This window comes from Cetorhinus maximus, chromosome 1 (genome assembly GCF_964194155.1).
Source record: "Cetorhinus maximus chromosome 1, sCetMax3.hap1.1, whole genome shotgun sequence".
Lineage (NCBI taxonomy): Eukaryota > Metazoa > Chordata > Chondrichthyes > Lamniformes > Cetorhinidae > Cetorhinus > Cetorhinus maximus.
In genome coordinates, this window is record NC_135879.1 from 231163900 (window position 1) to 231184577 (window position 20678).

Below are 20678 nucleotides of genomic sequence, written 5' to 3' on the forward strand. Positions count from 1 at the left end.
AGTTCCCCTATAAATATTGACTAACAATTATATTCAATCATTAAAAGAAATACAAAAAATACAATCAATAACGCCAGCATTAAATGTTTAAAAGGGATAGCACAAAATCATTTTTATAAAGCTGCTGAATGCTTTTAACATTGTGGAAATCCCTTCATACTTCACCTTTCCTCATTAAAAATATACTGCCTGGGGTTGCCATCATGGGGCATTCCCAGGTCTGTTTGCATCGTTGGAGGCATGGCTTTGATGGAGTTGCACTTTGCTGTGAGATGTCCTTCGATGAAGGCCTCAAACAGCTCCCACGATTGGAATTTTCAACATAGATTTCGAGGGCAACTAAGGATGTATTTATTTCTTTTGTTTCTGTTGGTCCATCTCCTTCCGATGCTAGTCAGACATTATGGCCACAAGGCTCCCGCTGTAAATGATGGGGACCATAAATAGAATAATGAACCTCTCTAGACCTTTTCACGCCTGGAACCATTCTCGTGAACGTTTTCTGTCCCCTCTCGAATGACTTTACATTCATTCTAAAATGCGGTGCCAAGAATTGGACACAATACTCTAGCTGACACTGAATCAGTGTTAGAAACAGGTTCACCATAACTTCCTTGACTTTATACCCTATTCCCAGTAACCGTAGCATCCGGTGAGGCTGCGACGACTGGGGAGATGCCAGCTGTGGAACTGACATCTCACTCCCAGGCCGGGCCAGCACAGGCTCCACGGGCCAGAGGACAGCCGCCAAGGTCATCGAGGCCAACAGGACAGCACAGTCAGCAGGCTGTCTCAGATGCCACTCCGAGCGATGGGGCAGCACCAAGGTGTAGCACCCAGAAACAGAAACATAAGGCACATTAGGCACACCACGGGTTTTTGACTGGTGCTTTTGTGTTGGCCTGAGGTTTGGTCCTTATGATTCCTTTTTGATTGTTGACACTATTGTTTAATAATTATGAGAACTTCTGATTCACACATTAAATACCAGATGTGTGACCATGGCTGATGGTGCCTCGTTCCCTGTGTGTTTAAGAAAAGTATCATGAGTGTTTCTTTGGACATTCATTTTTATGTACAAGGCCCTTAGTTACTGCTGATGACCTGGCATATTTTGCACTTAGGTGTCGAGGATCGAGGTGCCAGCCCAGGCTTGTCCTGATGATCCATCTAACTGAAGATTTGTTGGATTAAAGCATCCTGGGTGTCCCTGCCTCCCTGCAGTATGCCCGGGTCAGCGTCTACCCCCTCAGCATTTCCCTGTGCATGCTCATCCTCGGACTCACTGCTGGACTGATCATGTGCAGGCGCAGCCACTGCATCAACGTCTTCATCGTCCACTGCGTCCCCCCTTTCCAGCGCAAGATTGTGGAGAGCGCAGCATGCAACCACTGTCAACGAGACATGATCTGGGGGCTACTGGAGTGCGCCCCCTGAGTGGTCCAGGCCTCGGAACCGCATCTTGAGAAGACCGATGGCTCTCTCCACCACAGCCCTTGTGGTGCCATGGCTGCTATTGTACCGCTGCTCAGCTCCTGTTCTTGGATGGCGGAGAGGCGTCATGAGCCACCTTCTGAGGGGATAGCCCTTGTCACCCAGCAGCCATCCATCCAGCCGGGCTGGGGCACTGAAGAGCCCCGGCACCTGGAAGTGTCTGAGGATGTAGGCGTCATGGGAGCTGCCTGGGTACCTTGCACAGACTTGCAGAATCTGCATCCTGTGATCACACACTGTCTGCACGTTCATGGAATGGAAGCCCTTCCTGTTGATGAAGGCACCGGGCTCACCTGCTGGCGCCTTGATGGCCACATGTGTGCAGTCTATTGCACTCTGGACACGGGGGAAACCAGCAATGGCCGCGAAGCCTCTGGTTCGCTCTGTCTGGTTGGCCTGGTCCCAGCGGTAGTGGATGAAAGTCAATGCATGCCTGAACAGAGCGTCTGTAACCTGCTCGAGACAAGTGTAGACAGCTGATTGGGAGATACCGCAAAGATCACCGGCTGAGCCCTGGAGGGAGCCAGAGGCATAGAAGTTGAGGGCAACTGTGACCTTTAGAGCCAATAGCATGGGGTGTCCACCCACACAGTTAGGGGAGATCTCCGGGCCAATCATCTAACAGATATAGTTCACAGTCTCCCTTGACAGTTGGGGCCTCCTTCGGCACTGCACCTCAGACATATTGAGGTAGCTTCTTCGCCGCCTGTAAACCCTGGCAGCAGGATAGTGGCATCTTCTGTGGCCCCTTCTGTCTTGGACTTCCTGTTGGCCCTGCGCCCCTTGTGCCTGTGCCTGGCCTCCCAAAGATGGCTCCCCTGGAGGCTAAATGTGCACATGTGGCCTCCTCCCCCTTCTAGCCCTCTCTTCCTCCTCAGAGGAGCTGCCTCCAGTGGATAGATCAGATCCCATACCCAGGCTAAGGGAAAGCTTCCTGAAAGCTACAGGCCCGGAAAAGATTCCTCACTGCAGAGAGCTGACCTGAAGGCTAAGAGTCCAGAAAAAGCTGCTAGGATGCATTCTGAAGTACTGCAGATCACACAGGCAAGTTTAAAAAACTTTTTCCAATAAATACTTCACAGACCAGATTCACGAACCCACTGAGCCCTCTTATCCCACCCGTGGATGAAGTTCATAGAAAAGTCTCTTACCCGCCTGCCCGTTGCACCTGTGCGTCGACCCAAAGATCACACGGGCGCCGAAAAATCGGCATCAATTGAAGACCAAAGGGCCTTAAGTGGCCCGTTAATTAATGGCGGGCGTGCGTCGGACTTCATCGCGCACACACCCAGCCAAATATCGCGATGGCGCGCGGTGACATCGGGACGCTCGCCCGACGTCACCGTGCGTCATTTTACGTGCGGACATGCGGGGCCCGCCCCCTGCACGTCAAATGGAAAATTCTTCCCTATGTTTCTATAGGACTACCCTCTCGCTGGGAGGACCAGTTACCCTTTCTTGCTGGAGCTGCAAAGCAGACCGCCATTTACTATCCAGCCAGCAGCAGCCCAGAAAAAGGGCTCTGTCCAGTTTTGAATACCTGGCTCCCCATCAACACTGTTTCTACTGGAGCTTTAGAACTTCTGTACCTGCGCCTACAAGGCTAATTCATCTCTACGTGCCTATCCCATTGTGGAAGTCATCTGTATTGGAAAAATGCATTATCCAGCATTCATCTTCAACCTGCTGACTCTGTGAAAGATACCATTGGACTTTAATTCTGGACTCTGGACTCACGTAAGTCAATAATCTTTATTTTTTTTCTGTGGTCTTTGCCATGTGCCTCTTTCTTTTCTCTGTCCCACCTTTATCGTATGAATGAAAAGAAGGCCACATTGCTACCCTACTCTCACGTTTCAGTGTGTGCAAATAAACTAACCCTTTTAGTTCATCCTATCTCAGGTTTGCTGTGGGGTTATTAATAGAGAATTGGATCGCACCAAAACTGAGGGGTTGGGAAAATATACCACCACTTATAAAGGGGGAAATCAAAAATCAAAAATACCTTTCTATTTACGGACAGGTGTTGAGAGTAAAAATCAGGGATGTTTTAAATTAAACCTTTTCCTGCTCATTACACTACCTATGTCTTTGGTACCCATATGGACTGCAAACACTGGCAGTTCACTCTCACACTGCAGAGTGCCCTGCAGCTACTCAGTGAAATCCTTGACCCTGGCACTAGGGAGGCAAATAGTACCCTGAAGTCATGTCTGCCGCTGCAGAAATGCCTGAGTGTTCACCTAATTATAAAATCCCCTATTATCATTGCTGTCCCAAACTTCCTCCTCCCCCTTGCAGAGCCACACAGGTAGCTTTGGATTTGCGCTCCCCAGATGAACTGTCACTCCCACCAGTAAGCTAGATGAGTTTGTGGGACTCCTGCACTATCTGCCTGATCCTTCTTGACTGGTGGTCACCCACTTTCTCTCTGCCTGCATCCCCTTAAGCTGCAGGCTAACCACATCCAGAAACATGCTATCCACTGCCGCTCAGTCTCCGAAACATGGAACTTGATGTCCTCCAGTTGATAACTCTTCCTGCAAATATGAATGTCCAGGACACAAGAGGCGTCCCGGAGCTCGCACATGGAACAGGATGTGCTTTCCATTGGACTGAGGTGCCCTGCCATGCCATACCTCTACTTATTAGGCTATTAACTGATTAGTGCTAACAAATAAAATAGGAGAATCAAGAGAAACCTCCTTATCCAGAGTTTGTAGAATGTGGAACTTGCTACCATTTGGGATGGTTGAGGTGCATAACATATATGTATTTCAGGAGAAACTAGATTATCAGTGAAGAAGAAAGGAATGAATGGTTATGGTGCTAAAGTTACTGAAGATAGGTTGGAGGAGGCTTGTATGAAACATAAATATTGGCATGGACCAGGTGGGCTTAGTGTTCTGTAGATACTGTATAACACTATGTGACACGACAGGAATAATACAGCCGGGGTCAGGGGTCATGACCCACCCCACCCAATCACTTGAGGCCAGTCAACTTTGGAGGTTACTTTGGCCAAATTGACCGACGATAATTTATTCGCTGAACGTTAAAATCCTGATTCTAATCAGGTTGTGTTTTGGGTCGGATGAGAGAATCAGAGTGACATCGGAGGACATTGTGGTCATGTTATGCCGAGTTGATCATATCTGCATTTCAACTTCCCCCTCATCAGCATTGATGTATGATTCCAACATAAACCATGGCCTGAATTTTCCCGTCGGCGATTTGGGGGCGGGGCCCGCTCGCCGACAGGAAAATGAAGCGGGATGATATCAGGAGGAACTCCTGACGTCATCCCACTCCATTTAAATATTCAGGAAGGCGGGCGGACAGCAAAATCAGCTGTCCACCCTCCGACCTGTCAATGGCCAATTGAGGCCATTGACAGGATAATTAAGGTAGTTAACTGCCCTGCCCGTCCAGCATTAATGCTGGTGGGCAGGCCAGGAGCCCCAGTGGGCTTCTGATAATACATGAAACCTCATCCAATGGCGAGATGAGGTTTCATGTCCGTTTTTAAAAACTTTAATAAAGTTTATGTGCTTCTTATTAACATGCCCCATCTCGTGTGACATTGTCACATGAGGGGGACATGTTAATAATTTTTATATTTTTCTATTTTTAAAGTTTTTTAGAATGTCAGTAATCTCCCTGAGACAGGACTTAGCCTCAGGGAGCAGTGCGCTCTTTCGCGTGCATGCATGAAAGAGCGCACTTTGACAGATGGGGAATCCCTCCAACCCCGCACAGGAAGCGCATAGTGCTTCCCATTGGGCAGCTCGCTGGGTGGGCCTTAATTGGCCCGCCCACGCAAAATGGCGGTGGGCCCTGTTTTGGCGTGGGAGTTCGGCTGCCCACCCGCCGCCAAGCCGGTGGGGCCCACCCACCAACTGGGGGCAAAATTCTGCCCCATGATTCTGATTGTCATTCAACAGCCAATGAGACTGCACATTTCTTTTGATAACGCTTCAGTGAAGGGCCTTGGGACGTTTGACGACATTAAATACATGGCAATAAACTCAAGTTGTTCATTGTGTTGTGACCCAATAGCCAATGCACCCTCACAACAGATATCAGAATTCTTTCGGTATACTTTATTTGTTTCAGTTACATGCTATCTAACTGTTGATTTATTTTAAGTAAATGTTGAATCCTGACGTAGGTATCAATGAATAAACAAAGCTTTATGCGGAGGTGTCGCCTTACTAAGCCTCACTGTGTTAAAAGTGTATGTGCTCATTAAGGGTTTATATAGCTCCCAGTTCCCCTTAAGCAAAATGTGGTGGGAAGCTCACAGTAGAGGTTACATGCTGAGTGTAAGTCACTCATTGCCAGCCCCTTTGGGGAAAGTCTGAGGTAAGAGCCAATCATTGTCCTTGCAGGGTGTTACCTGATACAGGTGAGAAAGTTACCAGGACATGACTCGAGGCAATAACATAGAGCAGAAGAAGCAGTTCCAGAACTGTGGATGTAGTTACTGCCTGGAATGGGAATGGCTTCTGGCTGGCTTGGTAAGGTGAGGTAAGACCCAATTAGACTACGCTCTCGCCACAAAAAAATTATGTTTCAAAGATACACTAGAGCATAAACCCCTCTAGGGAACTCAAAGTTCAGTGGAGAACATAAAGCTCATGGAGCTCAATTTTAGTTGGGAGGATTGATGTTTTCCATTGTGCGAGGTATAATACTGGTTGTAGCGTTAAGTATGGCGAGATGTTGCAATTGGAATTTTCAAAGGTATTCATGTGGCAATCACTGAATCTCCTTGGAAATAGTAATGCCCCATTCAGCTATTATGTTGGAAGCAGGTGAATTTAAATGAGTATGAGATGTCTGTTTTCCAGCATCATGATGAGGACCTTGCCAGTGTGTAATTATTCAACTTTTCCTAATGGACTCAGTTGGTAGCATTGTCATCTTTGCATCATAAGTGGGGTCAAATCCCACTCCAGAGACTTGATCCAGGCTGATACTCTGGTGCAGCACTGAGGGAGTGCTCAACCTCTACATGCTCCATTGTCATAGAGTCATAGAGTTATACAGCACAGAAACAGGCCCTTCGGCCCATCGTGTCCATGCCAGCCATCAAGCACCTATCTATTCTAATCCCATTTTCTAGCACTTGGCCCATAGCCCTGTATGCTAGGGCATTTCAAGTGCTCATTTAAATACTTTTTAAATGCTGTGAGGGTTCCTGCCTCTACCACCCCTTCAGGCAGTGCGTTGCAGATTCCAACCACCCTCTGGGTGAAAGATTTTTTCCTGAAATCCTCTCTAAACCTCCTGCCCTTACTTTAAATCGATACCTCCCTGGTTATTGACACCTCCGCTAAGGGGAAAAGTTTCTTCCTATCTACCCTATCTATGCCCCTCATATCAGATTTGTGGTTTACAGAGAACAATGTTATTTTTAAGTGTAGTCACGGTTGGAATCAGTCATTCTGCAACCATAAAGGTAAACTATGCTTTAGCCGTGTTGGTTGAGGGTTAAACATTAGGCAGGGTGCCAGGGAGAATTCCCTTGCTCTTCTTTTAAATAGTGCCAGAAGATATTTTACATCGTCAGATACAATTTTTCCAAAGAGGCTTCTCAAATTGCCTAACTTCCTGATTGCATGAATTGTTCACTCTTTGAGAAATTTCTGCAAACCTCACCCTCCCAAATCCATGAAAAAAAATGTTGTGGCATCACGGTATCGGGGCCATAACTCTAAGATGGTCATTAATAGTTCAAATAGGGAATTCAGGAGAAACGTCTTTACATGGAAAGTGGTGAGAATGTGGGACTTGCTACCACATGGAGTTTATGCATTTAAGGGGAAGCTAGATGAGCACATGAACGAGAAAGAATATAAGGATTTGCAGGCAGAGCGAGGTGAAAAAGGGTGGCAGGAGTTTTGTCTTTAACATTTTAGCCAAAATTGATCCGTGAAGCCAAATGGCTTCTTTCTATGCTCTAAGTATTATATCACACAACAGGAATAAGATGCCCCCATACAGTAGGGGTTGGGGGTTTATAACTTCCCTCGCCCCACCAATCACATTGAACTCAGCCACATCCTATATTGGCTTCTGATTAAGCAATGCCTCAGTTTTAAAATGCTCTTCCTTGTTTTCAAATCTATCCATGGCCTGACTCCCTCACTATCTCTGTAATTTCCTCCAGGCCCGAAACCCTTTGAGGTGTTGTGCATCTCCAATTTTGGCCTCTTGAACATCCCCGATTATAATTACTCCACCATTTGTGATGATACTCCAGCCACCTAGGCCCTAAACCCTGAAATTTCCTTCCCAAACCTCTCCACCTCTCTCTTCTCCTTCAAGGCGCTCATTTAACACAGTAATATGTCCTAAAGCATTCTACAGGAGTATTACCAAACAAAATCCACACAGAGCCACGTAAGAAGATGTTCAGGAGGATGAGGAAATGCTTGATCAAACAAGGCTAGTTTTTAAGAGGTGTCTTAAGGGGAGGCAGTGACAGAGATACTGTATGGAGAGGTGAGAGGGTAGAATGTGGGAGACCAGCAAGGAGAATGTTGGAAAAGTCAAGTCAAGAGGTAACAAGGACACATTTGAGGTTTTCAGCAGCAGATGAGTTTAGATAGGGCCAAGGTTGGGCAATATTATGGAGACAGAAATAGGTGGCCTTAGTGATGGTGCAACTATGCGGGTTGAAGCTAATCTCTGAGTCAAATATGGCACTGATGATGTAAATAGATTCAGGCAGTTCTTAGGGAGAGGGGTGGTGGGTAGCCAATGGGCTGGATTTTAATCTATCTGACCTGCTGCAGGAAGGCAGCGGAGTTGGGGGTTGTGGGGTTGAGGTGGTGGGGGGGGTTAGTTGGTGGAGTGCCGGGAATCAAGGAGTTGGGGTTCCCATGCATTCTATGGAGTCCAGAGTGTGCATGTGATGTCACTGACAGGTTTTCCCACCTGGAAGCCCCCCTGATTGACGGACCTGGCTTCCCTTCGGGTGAGGAGCAGTTCAAAGGAGGTTGCGAATCCTTACTGCTATACAGCAAGGTTGTGGTTGGGGAGGGTGGGGTGGGGGGGTCGCGGGGGTCAATGCTGGGAAGTGGGTCAATCCAGATCGGAGGTGTAGTGATTGGGAGTGGGGTCGAGGTTACAGGCGGTAGACGGAAGTTTAGATCCAGGGGGATGCTGGTCACTGGGTTCTGTGATGGGGAGATGGCCAGAGGCTGCGTGCAGGGATGGAAGGTCAGAGGTCACGTGAGCTGTGGAGGTTGGAGGCCTCAGTGGAGGGAGATCGGCTGGGGTGATCGGAGGCCTGTGGTGTTGGGCGGGATGAGTGGGGGCACTGGTGACAGAGATATCAAGTCCTCTGGGGGAGGGGTGGGTGGTGTGGGGGAGGGAACAGAAATTTGGAGGGACCTGGGAATCGCAGTCCTTGGGGGATGCCGTTGGCCTTGGGCGGAGAAACTGGAGGCCTAATGGGGAATGTCGGGATTGGGGGTAATTTGGAAAAGTCGGGTGGGGTGTCTGATTCTGAAAGCATTGCCCAGGCAGTGATCCTGGATCCCTGGAAGGTATATGTAAAGGCAATTACATCCTGGATCCGACTATCTTCACCTGCGTTTAGCTGTCGGGTTTCCTGAGGCTCGGAAAACTTGGCCGTCTACAGTTAAATTTTAAAAATTGAACACCAATGAAGCTTGCAGCCTCATTATAATATTTAAAGTGCCACCCTCACTTCCTTACCGGTTGGTCACTTGGCCCCTGTCCCATCTCTGTTAAAACCAGAAGTAGGCATGTCGTAGAGGGGCTATAGTGTCAGGATTCTGATTTTTAAGATTTCACTCCCTCCCATTGCAAACTCACCCTTCTTTATGGCTGAAGGAGAGGGGAACAGTTTCTGTGGAGAGAGAAACCTTTACATTATCAGCTAACAAGGAAGGAAGGGAAGTTGGATGGTCAGGAGTTTAATTGGGAATTTGGCTGAGGGAGCAGGAGGTAGTTCCCATGCACAAAAGGGAGAGGGATTGGCATAGTGGTATTGTCACTGCACTAGTAATCCAGAGTCCAGGGTAATGCCCTGGGGACCCAGGTTTGAATCCCATCATGGCAGATGGTGGAATTTGAGCTTGATAAAAACCTGGAATTAAAATGATGACCATGAAACCATTTGTTGATTGTTGTAAAAACCCATCTGGTTTCACTAATGGAAATCTACTGTCCTTCCCTGGTCTGGCCTACATGTGCTGCCAGACCCACAGCAATGTGGTTGAATCTCAAATGTCCTCTGAACAATTATAGATGGGCAATAAATGCAGGCTTAGCCAGCAACGCCCACATCCCATGAACAAATTTTTTTTAAAATGAGACAGCTGATCAGATGGTCTCAATCTTCATGATGAATATATCCATGAGTTCCTTGCCTTGTTGGGTGCGTGGTTGGAGCAGGCAGGGGGCGAGAGTAGGAATGCAGTTTGCAGGAAAGAAAAAGAGCCAAGGGTTCTGTTTGCATTCCTGGATGATCCGGGAATATTGAACAGTTTCGAGAGAGGATGGTAGGTTGTCCCTATAGCGCTTTATGTTGTCCAGTCAGTTCCGGCAATGGATGGCTGGAACAGAAGAAGACTATTCAATTAGGACATATTTGGTCAGTACCTTAACATTGTCATGGCTCTGTAACCTTTAATACCCTTGCCTAACAAAAACTCTCTATCTCAGTTTTCAAATTTCCAATTGACCCCCAGCATATGTGGGACAGGGAGAGAGTTTCAGATTTCTCCTACTCTTTCCGTGAAGCCGTGCTTCCTGACATCACTGGGCAGCCTAGCTTTTGCGCTCTTGTTCTGGACTTCCCAGCACAGCAAATTACTTCTTTCTATCCTATTAAATCCTCTAATCGTCTTAAACAGCACAATTAGTTCACCCCGTAATCGTCTATACTCCAGGGTATACAAGCCTATTCTATGCAACCTGTCCTCTTAACTTAACCCTTTTAGCCCCCCCGGTATCATTCCCTGTTATATTATCTCTTTATTCCGTTGGCTGTCAGTAAGATGTCACAACTGCACACCATTGTCCCCATAAAAACAAAACCACAGGATGTGCAACTCAATTAAAAAAAAAATTCAGCTCAATTATTGACCAAAGTGATCCCTGAGCACCAATAGCGCCAGCAGTCATTTATTGTAATGGATCTGTGAAGTGTTTAAAATCCGCACAGACACTGGATTGATTTATCTAGCACGGATATTTTCATTTCTCTTGTGTTTCAGAGTTAAAATCTTTCCCTTGCCCGCGATGATTACTTTCTGTCTTCCTGGTGCGGAGACATTGCTTTACTGACGGAAACGACTTGCCCGACTCCCGGAGGGCAAGTTGCTGAAGTACATAAACAGCAGATGAGGTAATGTGCCAGCCTGATGTCCTGGGAATTTAAATATTGATAGGATGTGCAGCTTTTGCTAATGCATTAAACCTTTAAGACTTGCAGTGTGTGAGGAGGTACTGTGGGGAGTGAAGCCGACTGATTTCACATTTAAGTAGGTCAGAAGCAAAGGCAACATGCCCATTTTATTCGTCGCCCGACCATCTTCCAAACCCTTCGTACTCTTTTTTTTTCCCTGAATACAAACATACATGCAAACACACGAAATAGGAGCAGAGGTAGGCCATTCGGCCCCTTGAGCCTGCTCCGCCATTCAATAATATCACAGCTGATCTGTTTGTGTTTCAAGATCCACATTCCCATCCACCCCCGATAACCTTTGATTCCCTTGCCTAACGAGAATCTATCTATCTCTGCCTTAAAAATGTTCAATGACCCTGGTTCCATCACCTTCTGAGGCAGAGAGTTCCAAAGATGCACATAGTTCTTAAGAACATAAGAAATATGAGCAGGGGTAGGCCATTAACCCCTCAAGCCTGCCCCGCCATTCAATAAGATCATGGATGATCTGCCCCAGGCCTCAACTCCTCTTTTGTGCCAGTTCCTTATAGCCCTCTACTCCCTGATATTTCAAAAATCTATCTATCTCCTCTGTAAATACTTTCAGTGATCTAGCCTCCACAGCTCTCTGGGTTAGAGAATTCCAGACATTTGCTACCCTCTGAGAGAAGAAATTCCTTTGCATCTCAGTTTTAAATGAGTGTCCCTTATTTATGTCCCCTAGTTCAAGATTCCCCCTCGAGTGGAAACATCTTCTCAACATCCACCCTGTAAAGCCCCCTCAGAATCTTGTACATTTCAATAAGATCACCCCTCATTCACAATCACAAAGGTTAGTATGCGGGCACAGCAAGTGATTAGGAAGGCAGATGGAAGGTTGTCGCTTATTGCAAGGGAATAGAATATAAAAGAGGAGATGTTTTGCTACAGTTGCACAGGGTATTGGTGAGACCACATCTAGAGTGCTATGTACAGTTTTAGTCCCCTTATTTAAGAAAGGACACAATTGCATTAGAAACAGTTCAAAGAAGGTTCATTTGAATGATATCTGGAATGAGGGGGTTATCTTATGATGAAAGGTGATGGAGGTGATGAAAGGTTGGGCTTATATAGAGTTTAGAAGATTGAGAAGTGACCTTACTGAAACATATAAGATCCTGAGGGGAATTGACAGGGTGGATGTGGAAATGATGTTTTTTTTTGTGTGAGGACTTAGAACTAGGAATCACTGTTTAAAAATAAGGGGTCTCCCATTTAAGACGGAGATGAGAAGAATATTTTTCTCTCAGGGGGTCGTGAGTCTGTGAAATTCTCTGCCCAGACAGCAATGAAGGCATTGAATAGGGGGTAGGAAGGAAAGTGGAGTTGAGGCCACAATCAGATCTGCCATGAGCTTATCAAATGGCGGAGTAGGCTTGAGGGGCTAAATGGCCTACTCCTGCTCCTAATTCATATGTTCATATAGGCAACAAATGCTGGGATTGCCACACAATGAAAGGATATAAAAAAACTGGAATAACAAAAAAATGATTAATTCTTGGAATGTAGACATTGCTTGGCAAGGCCAGTATTTATTTCCCATTCCTAGCTGCCCTTGAGAAGGTGGCGGTGAGCCTTATAATAAGGAAGATAGGGGGTGTCTACTCATGATGCTCCATCCGTTGAGCATGATAGGGCTGGTTAGATAATCATTTCCTCTCTATCGATTTTGGCTATTTGTATGCGGAATGTGAAGAGGAGCTGGGGTGGTGGGGTCAGTTAGGGGGGTGGTGGTGGGCCAGGTGGGAGATGCGGTTTGCGGGAGTAGTAGGGGAGAGTAGAGTTGATTGTAACTTCTACTCTCCGAGGTAATTTCAGAGTAGTGGGTGGATTTTGCGAGGCAGATGAGTCATCAGTCTCTCAAATTGGTTTTAGCAGGGAAGAACGAGCTTGGCTTCATGGTTGACATGTTCACTCGATAGCCACAGGATGAAGAATTCCATTCACTCCATATTAACTCATCCATCCATTGTGTGGAATTGCCCGCCATTGACTAAAATAGGGTGAATATTTCCTTGGATCCATATAAACCATGTACCATGAGATAGATTAATCTTAAAGACATCCATTAAGCAAAAAGATGAGGATAATACTGGTAATAGGGACTGTGGACACTGAGCCCAACACCAGATTGATAGTGGTCAATTGCATTCAAATGCAAATTAAGATGTAATTCCTGGTAAAATGGTTGAACACAAACTATTTTCAATCACATACAGATTTTGTTTCCTGGCACATGGAAGGTTAGGGGGTGATTTGATTAAGCTTTTGGGATTTTGAAAGTTTTTTATAGGGTAGATAGAGAAAACCATTTTCTGCTGCTGAAGGAATCCCAGCTAAAAGAGCATAACCTTCAAATCAGTGCCAGATTATTCAGGAGAGAGGTTAGGAAACATTTATTCATGGGTGTAGGAATATAGAACTCTCTTCTACAAAAGGCAGTAGATACCAGCTCAAATGATAATTTTACATCAGAGGTGGATACAGTTTTGCTAGCCAAACGTATGAAAACACACAGATCTAAGGATGAATTCAGCCATGCTTTTGTATTAAATACGAACATACAAACATACAAATTAGGAGCAGGAGTAGGCCACTTGGCCCTTTGAGCCTGCTCCACCATTCAATAAGATCATGGCTGATCTGATTATAACCTCAGCTTTGAAAACCACTTGCCCTCTTGGATATCAAGAATCTATCTAACTCTGCCTTAAAAATATCCAAAGACTCTGCTTCCACTGCCTTTTGAGGTAGAGAGTTCCAAAGACTCATAATCCTCTGAGAGAAAACAATTTCTCCTCACCTCTGTCCTAAATGGGTAACCACATATTTTTAAACAGTAGCCCCTAGTACTAGATTCTTCCACAAGGGGGAAACATCTTCTCCATATTGATTGTGTTAGACCCCTCAGGATCTTATACGTTTCAATCAAAAGTTGCCTCTTACTCTTCTAAACTCTAGTGGATACAAGCCTAGCTTGATCAACCTTTCCTCATAAGACAGCCCGCCCATTCCAGGTATTCGTTTCATAAACCTTCACTAAACTGCTTCTGATGCATTTACATCCTTTCTTAAATAAAGAGACCAATACTGTACACAGTACTGCAGATGTGGTCTCACCAATGCCCTGAACATTCTTTCATGGAATGTCAGCATCTCTGGCAAGTTCAGCATTGACAATCCCCAACTGCCTGTGAGAAGGTAGTGGTGAGCCATCTTCTTGAACTACTACAGTCCATATTGTGATGAAACATGGATAATTACCTTGATTTTTAAATTGGCAGTTCCTTTTTTTTAATAGTTCGGGCCTTTTGTGCATGCGCCGGCTGAGAGATGGCCGTATATGTGCAGTTAGTGGTTTTTCCATTCGTTAGGCTGTGAACTGGCCCTGCACGTCTGCGCAGGAGGAAGAGAAGCAAAGAGGAGAAACAACACAAAACTGCAGGTCAGGTGGCCTGAACAGTAGAGCCATTCCAGACAGTGTGTCCCAGGGAGCAGGACACAGAAGGGAAACAGGGAAAGGGCCCCGAACCAGGGAGTGGGACAGAAAGAGGTGCCAGAAGAAAGTCCCAGCAGGGTCAAAGACAGGGATTAGAAAAAGGTCTCTTAAAGTTCAAAGTAAGGAGCAGAGAAATAGACTGCAAATAATAGGCCGAGCTGCTGAGAGCACACTCGAAGCAAAGTGTGCCTCAGAGAAGCCCAGAAGATCCGAAAGGGCAGCCTAAGGTTGGTGACTCCATGCTCCGGGTCATAGGGGCAAAGATACCCCGTTGCACCAGTGCTCTTCTGCTTGGCATGGCTGAAGGTCTGAAAGTATGCTTGGACGGTGAAGCTTGAGTGTACGTGGAGATCCAGGAGAAAGGAGTCTCAGGAGGCGAGATTGAAACCCTGGAGGTGGATCCTTGTTGAAGCCATCTGAGTGGGAGTGATATTCTGAGAGAATTCCAAGGTGAGTTGTTTGAAAGTGGAGATTGGAAGCCCTCGTGAGAAAGACAGAGTTTCAGTGAGACTTGTTGGCTTATTGTGCGACAAGCATCTGGGTGGGTTGTTGAGAGATCCATGGAATCTGCTTTGTTCACATCTGTCATTTACTTTGGAGTGTGGTGTGTCTGACCACAGTTTGCCTGTTAATTCACATGTGCCACATACTTACCCTGAATATTAGAGAATAAGATTGACCTGGTAAAGAGTTTTATCTTTCCTAACTTGTATGTGTCTGTGAAGATATAGCTGGGTGAAGGAATAGTGAATATTTGAATCAAAAAGGGGATTTACACATGGAGGCAGGGGGCATGGCTGAGGTGTTAAACAAATACTTTGCATCTGTCTTTACCAAGGAAGCAGATGCTATCGACGCCACGGTAACAGAGGAGGAAACTCTCTCACGAGAAGGGTTCAAAATTGATAAGGAGGAAGGTTTGGATAAACTGTCAGTCCTTAAATTTGACAAGACACTGGGACTGGATGAGATTCATCCAAGGATATTGAAGGAAGTAAGGGAGGAAGTTACAGGGGCACTGGCCATAATCTTTCAGTCTTCCTTAGACTCAGGGGAGGTGTCACAGGACTGGAGAATTGCAAACATAATGTCCTTGTTCAAAAAAGGTTGTAAGGATAAGCCCAGCAATTACAGACCTGTCAGTTTAACTTCAGTGGTGGGGAAGCTTCTTGTAACAATTATTCGGGATAGAATTAATTGTCACATGGAAAAATGCGTGTTAATTAGGAAGAGCCAGCATGGATTTCTAAAGCGGAAATTGTGTTTAACTAAGTTGCTGGAGTTTTTTGAAGAGTTAACAGACAGGGTTGATGAGGGTAACGCTGTTGATGTGGTGTACATGGACTTTCAAAAGGCATTTGATACAGTGCCACACAACAGACTTGTGAGAAAAGTTATAGCTCATGGAATAAAAGGGACAGTAGCAGCGTGGATACAAAATTGGCTGAGTAATAGGAAACAGAGGGGAATGGTCAATGGATATTTTTCAGGCTGGAGAAAGGTTTGTAGTGAAGTTCCCCAGGGACCAGTATTGGAACCTTTGCGTTTCCTAAAATATATTCATGATCTAGATCTAGGTGTGCAGTGGACAATTTTAAAGTTTGCAGATGATATGAAACTTGGAAGCATTGTAAACTGTGAGGAGGACAGTGTAGAACTTCAAAAGGACATACACAAGTTGGTGGAGTGGGCAGATAGGTGGCAGATGAAGTTCAATGCAGAAAAGTGTGAGGTGGTGCACTTTGGTAGGAAGACAATGGAAAGACAATATAAAATAAGAAGTATAATTCTTAAGGGGTTGCAGGAGCAGAGTGACCTGGGTGTATATGTGCATCGTCATTGAAGGAATGCACTGCCTGGAAGTGTGGCGGAGGCAGGTTCAATTGAGACATTTAAGAAAGCATTAGATGATTATTTGAATCGAAACAATGTGCAAGGGCATGGGGAAAAGGCAGGAGAATGGCACTAAGTCAAAATGCTCATTGAAGAGCCAGTGCAGACACGATGGGCTGAATGGCCTCCTTCTGCACCGTAACATTCTGTGATATTCTTGTGTTTGTATTGATATATGTCTGGTGTAATATAGTTCATTTTTCTTGCTTTATTCTTTGTGTTAAATGTTCATCAGCAGACTCTTATGAATTTGTTCAGTAATTGCCCTCAATGCTTTCAAAAATAAAGTTAGGATCTATTAAGCCAGGTTTCACTCTGAATTGTCCAGTATTAACATCAGCTGGGATAGTAACAATATGATGTAGGTGCACCCACAGTGCTGTTAGTGAGTGAGTTCCAAGATTTTGACAGAACAACAGTGAAGTAATGGTGTTATGTTACCAAGTCAGGATGGTGTGTGACTTAGAGGGGAACTTGCAGATGGTGGTGTTCCCATCTGACTGTTGCCTTTGTCCTTCTAGATGGTAGCAGTCACAGGTTTGGAAGGTGGTATTGAAAGAATCTTGGCAAGTTGCTGCAGTACATCTTGTATTTGAAGGAGGGAAAGAATGTTTAAGGTTGTGGTGGGGAACCAATCAAGCAGGCTGCTTTTCCTGGATGGTGTCAAGCTTCTTGAGTGTTGGAGCTGCACTCATCTAGAAAAGTGGAGAGTAATCCATCGCGGTCCTGACTTGTTCCTTGTAGATGGTGGACAGCCTTCAGGGAGTCAGGAGGTGGGTTACTCTACACAGAATTCCCAGCCTCTGACCTGCTCTTGTAGCCACAGTATTTATGTGGCTAGCCCAGTTCAGTTTCTGGTCAACCCCACAGGATGTTGACAGTTGGGAGCTTGTAATGCCATTGAGGCATCAAGAGAAGATAGTTAAATTCCCTCTTGTTGGAGATTGTCATTGCCTGGAAATTGTGGTGTGAATATTATTTGATTCTTATCAGCCAAACCTGACTGCAGTTCAGGTCTTGCTGCATATAGACACAGCATCTGAGGAGTTGCAAATGGTTTTGAACATTTTTGAAGTCATCTAGCCTTATTTTGGAGGGATTGATGAAGCAGCTGAAGATGGTTGGGCCTTGGACACTTTCTCAAGGAACTCCTGCAGCAATGTCTTTGGGCTGAGCTGATTGGCCTCCAACAACCACAACCAACTTAATTTGTGCTAGATATGACTGCAATCAGTGGAGAGTTTTCCCCTGATCCACATTGACTTAATCTAGAACATAAGGACACAGACTTCGGGATAAGATCATTTAGAACTGAGATGAGGAGAAATTTCTTCACTCAAATGGTTGTGAATCTTTGGAATTCTCTACCCCAGAGGGCTGTAGATGCTTCATCATTGAATATATTTAAGACTGAGACAGACAGATGTTTGGTTTCTTAGGGAAGCAAGGGATACCACATCTGGAGTACTTTGTACAGTATTGGTCATCTTATTTAAGGATGGATGTAAATGTGTTAGAAGCAGTTCAGAGAAGGTTTACTAGACTAATATCAGGGATAGGCAGGTGGTCATATGAGGAAAGGTTGGACAGACTTGTCTTGTATCCACTGGCATTTAGAAGAGTAAGAGCCAACTTGATTGAATCCTTTAAGATCTTGAGGACTCTTGACAGGGTGAATGTGGAGAGGATGTTTCCTCTTGTGGGAGAATATACAACTTTGGAACTCTCTTCCTAAAAAGGCAGTGGAAGCAGAGTCTTTGAATGTTTTTAAGGGAGAGGTAGATAGATTATTAAAAATTCATTCACAGGATGTGGGCTTCGCTGGCTGGGCCAGCATTCTTGATAAGAAAGAGGGTGAACAGTTATTGGGGTTAGGCAGTAGGTTACAGTCAGATTAGACATGATCTTATTGAATGGCAGACCAGGCTTGAGCAGCTGAGTGGCCAACTCCTGCTCCTGATTCATATGTTCGTATGATATCGGGAGTGGGCAGGAAAGTGGAGCTGAAACTGAAGATCAGCCATGATCGTATTGAATGGCGATATGTTTTCTCCTGTTTCTATTTCTTATGAGAGAAGGCCTGAGGAATTTCACCCCTAGTAACTTTGTATGTTTTCAAGAAGGAGATGGATATAGCACTTGGGGCGAAAAGGATCAAAGGATATGGGGAGAAAGCGGGAGCAGGCTATTGAGTTGGATGATCAACCATGATCATAATGAATGACAGAGCAGACTTGAAGGGCCGAATGGCCTACTCCTGCTCTTAGTTTCTATAACTAGTCTGTTCTGCAGATATTGTCTGACCTGTTTGTGTTTCCAACATTTTGTGTTTTGTTACACATTTCTGGCACCCGAATAATTTTGGCTTATACAATCATTTGCTAATGTAAAATTACATAGAATTTGCAGCACAGAAACAGGCCATTGGACTCAGACAGGCCTATACTGGCATTTGTGCTCTACTTGAACCTCCTCTGAATTCTCTTCATCTAATCCTTTCTCCCGCAAGTGTTTATCTAGATTCTCTTCAAATGTATCAATGCTGTTTGCCTCAACTACTCAATGTGAGTCCCACATCCTCAACACTCTGAATTCCCTGTTGGATTCATTTGAGTCTCCTACTTCTGGTCTCCCTCACAAGTGGACTAGAAACATAAAAGCAAAATACTGCGGATGCTGGAGATTTGAAATAAAGACAAGGAGTGCTGGAAAAACTCAGCCTTGTCTGGCAGTATCTGTGGAGAGAGAAACAGAGATAACATTTTGAGTCAAAAGTGACTCTTCCTTGGAACTCTGCATTGAATGGTGCTATGGTCTTCTGCTCCTATTTCTTATGAGTCCTGAGGAACTCTGAAGAAGAGTCATATTGGACTTTTCTTTCCACAGATGCTGCTGGACTGGAAACACCTTTTTACATCCAAGTTATTAAAGATTTTAAAGACCCCTTTCTCTTTCTAAAAAGAGCAAATGCTCTTAATCTGTCTTGATAAGTATGGCCTCTGGGTTCTGATACTTTCCCTTGATAAATATCTACCCGGGGTCTTCCCCCTTGCCTCCAATCAGAGAATAAAATTGTGGGCGAAACACCTTTTGGGAGGCAGTGCCCCTTTAACGCGATCTATTAACTTTTGACATTGTTTGTCTTCTTTGGGCCATCGTCGTCGACCTCCCTCCCCCCTCGCCCCTCCCCCTCGGACCGGTGCTGCTTTGGAAACGGCCACGTCTCTGCGGTGATGTCATCCGACAGCTCCTCCCATCAGGAGCGCCAGCACTTGTCATGAATGGGGGGGAAAAAAGTTTTTGAGCCGGACACGCGAGCGGCATCACATGATGACCATCCGTTCCTTTCGCACTCCTCATTGGCAAGGCCAGGAATGACTCAACCAATGAAAAACAGCTAACGGGATAGACACAGTTAATTGGGTGCTTACGGAATGAGTGACATGGCGCAAAACCAATCATAGTAACGAGACCTACGCCCCTCTCGGAAAAGATTTGGACAGCAATGATTGGCCAACTGTTTTGAGCGACAGTACAATTGTCCATTAAAAAATGGACAAAGGTCCCTTAACGTATTCTTTCAAGAACGATTGGTTATCATTATATGACTGACGGGAAGGTAAGCCAATCAGAGTGTAGAACGAGGCCTGACAGTCCCGCCCACTCACTCCCCCTCTACCGGACCACAACAAACAGACAAGCCGCAGAAGCGGGGAGTTTTTCCGGGCTGGCGGTTGGTGTTGTGCCCGCTGTTCGGTTTGTTCATGTCCGATTTATGGATTCCTGGGTTCAGCCGGGACCCTGGGGCCTCTCCCTCCTCCTCCTCCCCCTGGTGCTGCTGCTCTTGGCGGCGGCCGGGACTGAGGCCCAGGAGGAGCCGCTGCTCGAGGCCCCAGTTTCCTGGGTCCGCGGGATGAAGACGTTCCCGGCGGCAGCGGCGGGAGGAGGAGGAGCCGGGATAGAAGCGGTTGTGGAGGACGATGAGGCGGAGGAGAGCGAGGCGAGTGGGGATGAGAAGCCCAGGTAGGAATCCCTGAACCCGCAGCTCCCTCTGCACTCCGCCCCCCCCTCCTCTCCCTCACCCCCTCCCACCCCCTCCTCTCCATCACAACCGCCCTCACACCCCCCCAACCCCTCACACCCCCCTCCTCTCCTTCACCCCCCTCCTCTCCCTCACACCCCCTCCCACCCCCTCTCCCTCACAAACACCCCCACCCCCCCTCCTCTCCCTCACAAACACCCCCACCCCCCCCTCCTCTCCCTCACAAACACCCCCACCCCCCCTCCTCTCCCTCACAAACACCCCCACCCCCCCTCCTCTCC

At 46.1% G+C, this 20678-nt stretch overlaps 1 protein-coding gene and 1 long non-coding RNA gene across 2 annotated transcripts in view; both read left to right on the plus strand.

The window, feature by feature from the left end:
• LOC144687906 (uncharacterized) overlaps window positions 1-20678 on the plus strand; it is a 572568-nt gene that overhangs the window by 473754 nt on the left and 78136 nt on the right. The gene's annotated exons all lie outside the window — the stretch shown is intronic.
• eif2ak3 (eukaryotic translation initiation factor 2-alpha kinase 3) overlaps window positions 20034-20678 on the plus strand; it is a 75551-nt gene continuing 74906 nt past the window's right edge. Inside the window, exon 1 of the mRNA XM_078554441.1 lies at window positions 20034-20378. Within this exon, the coding sequence (XP_078410567.1) occupies window positions 20131-20378 (248 nt within the window). The 5' untranslated portion in view covers window positions 20034-20130. The remainder of the gene's footprint in view (window positions 20379-20678) is intronic.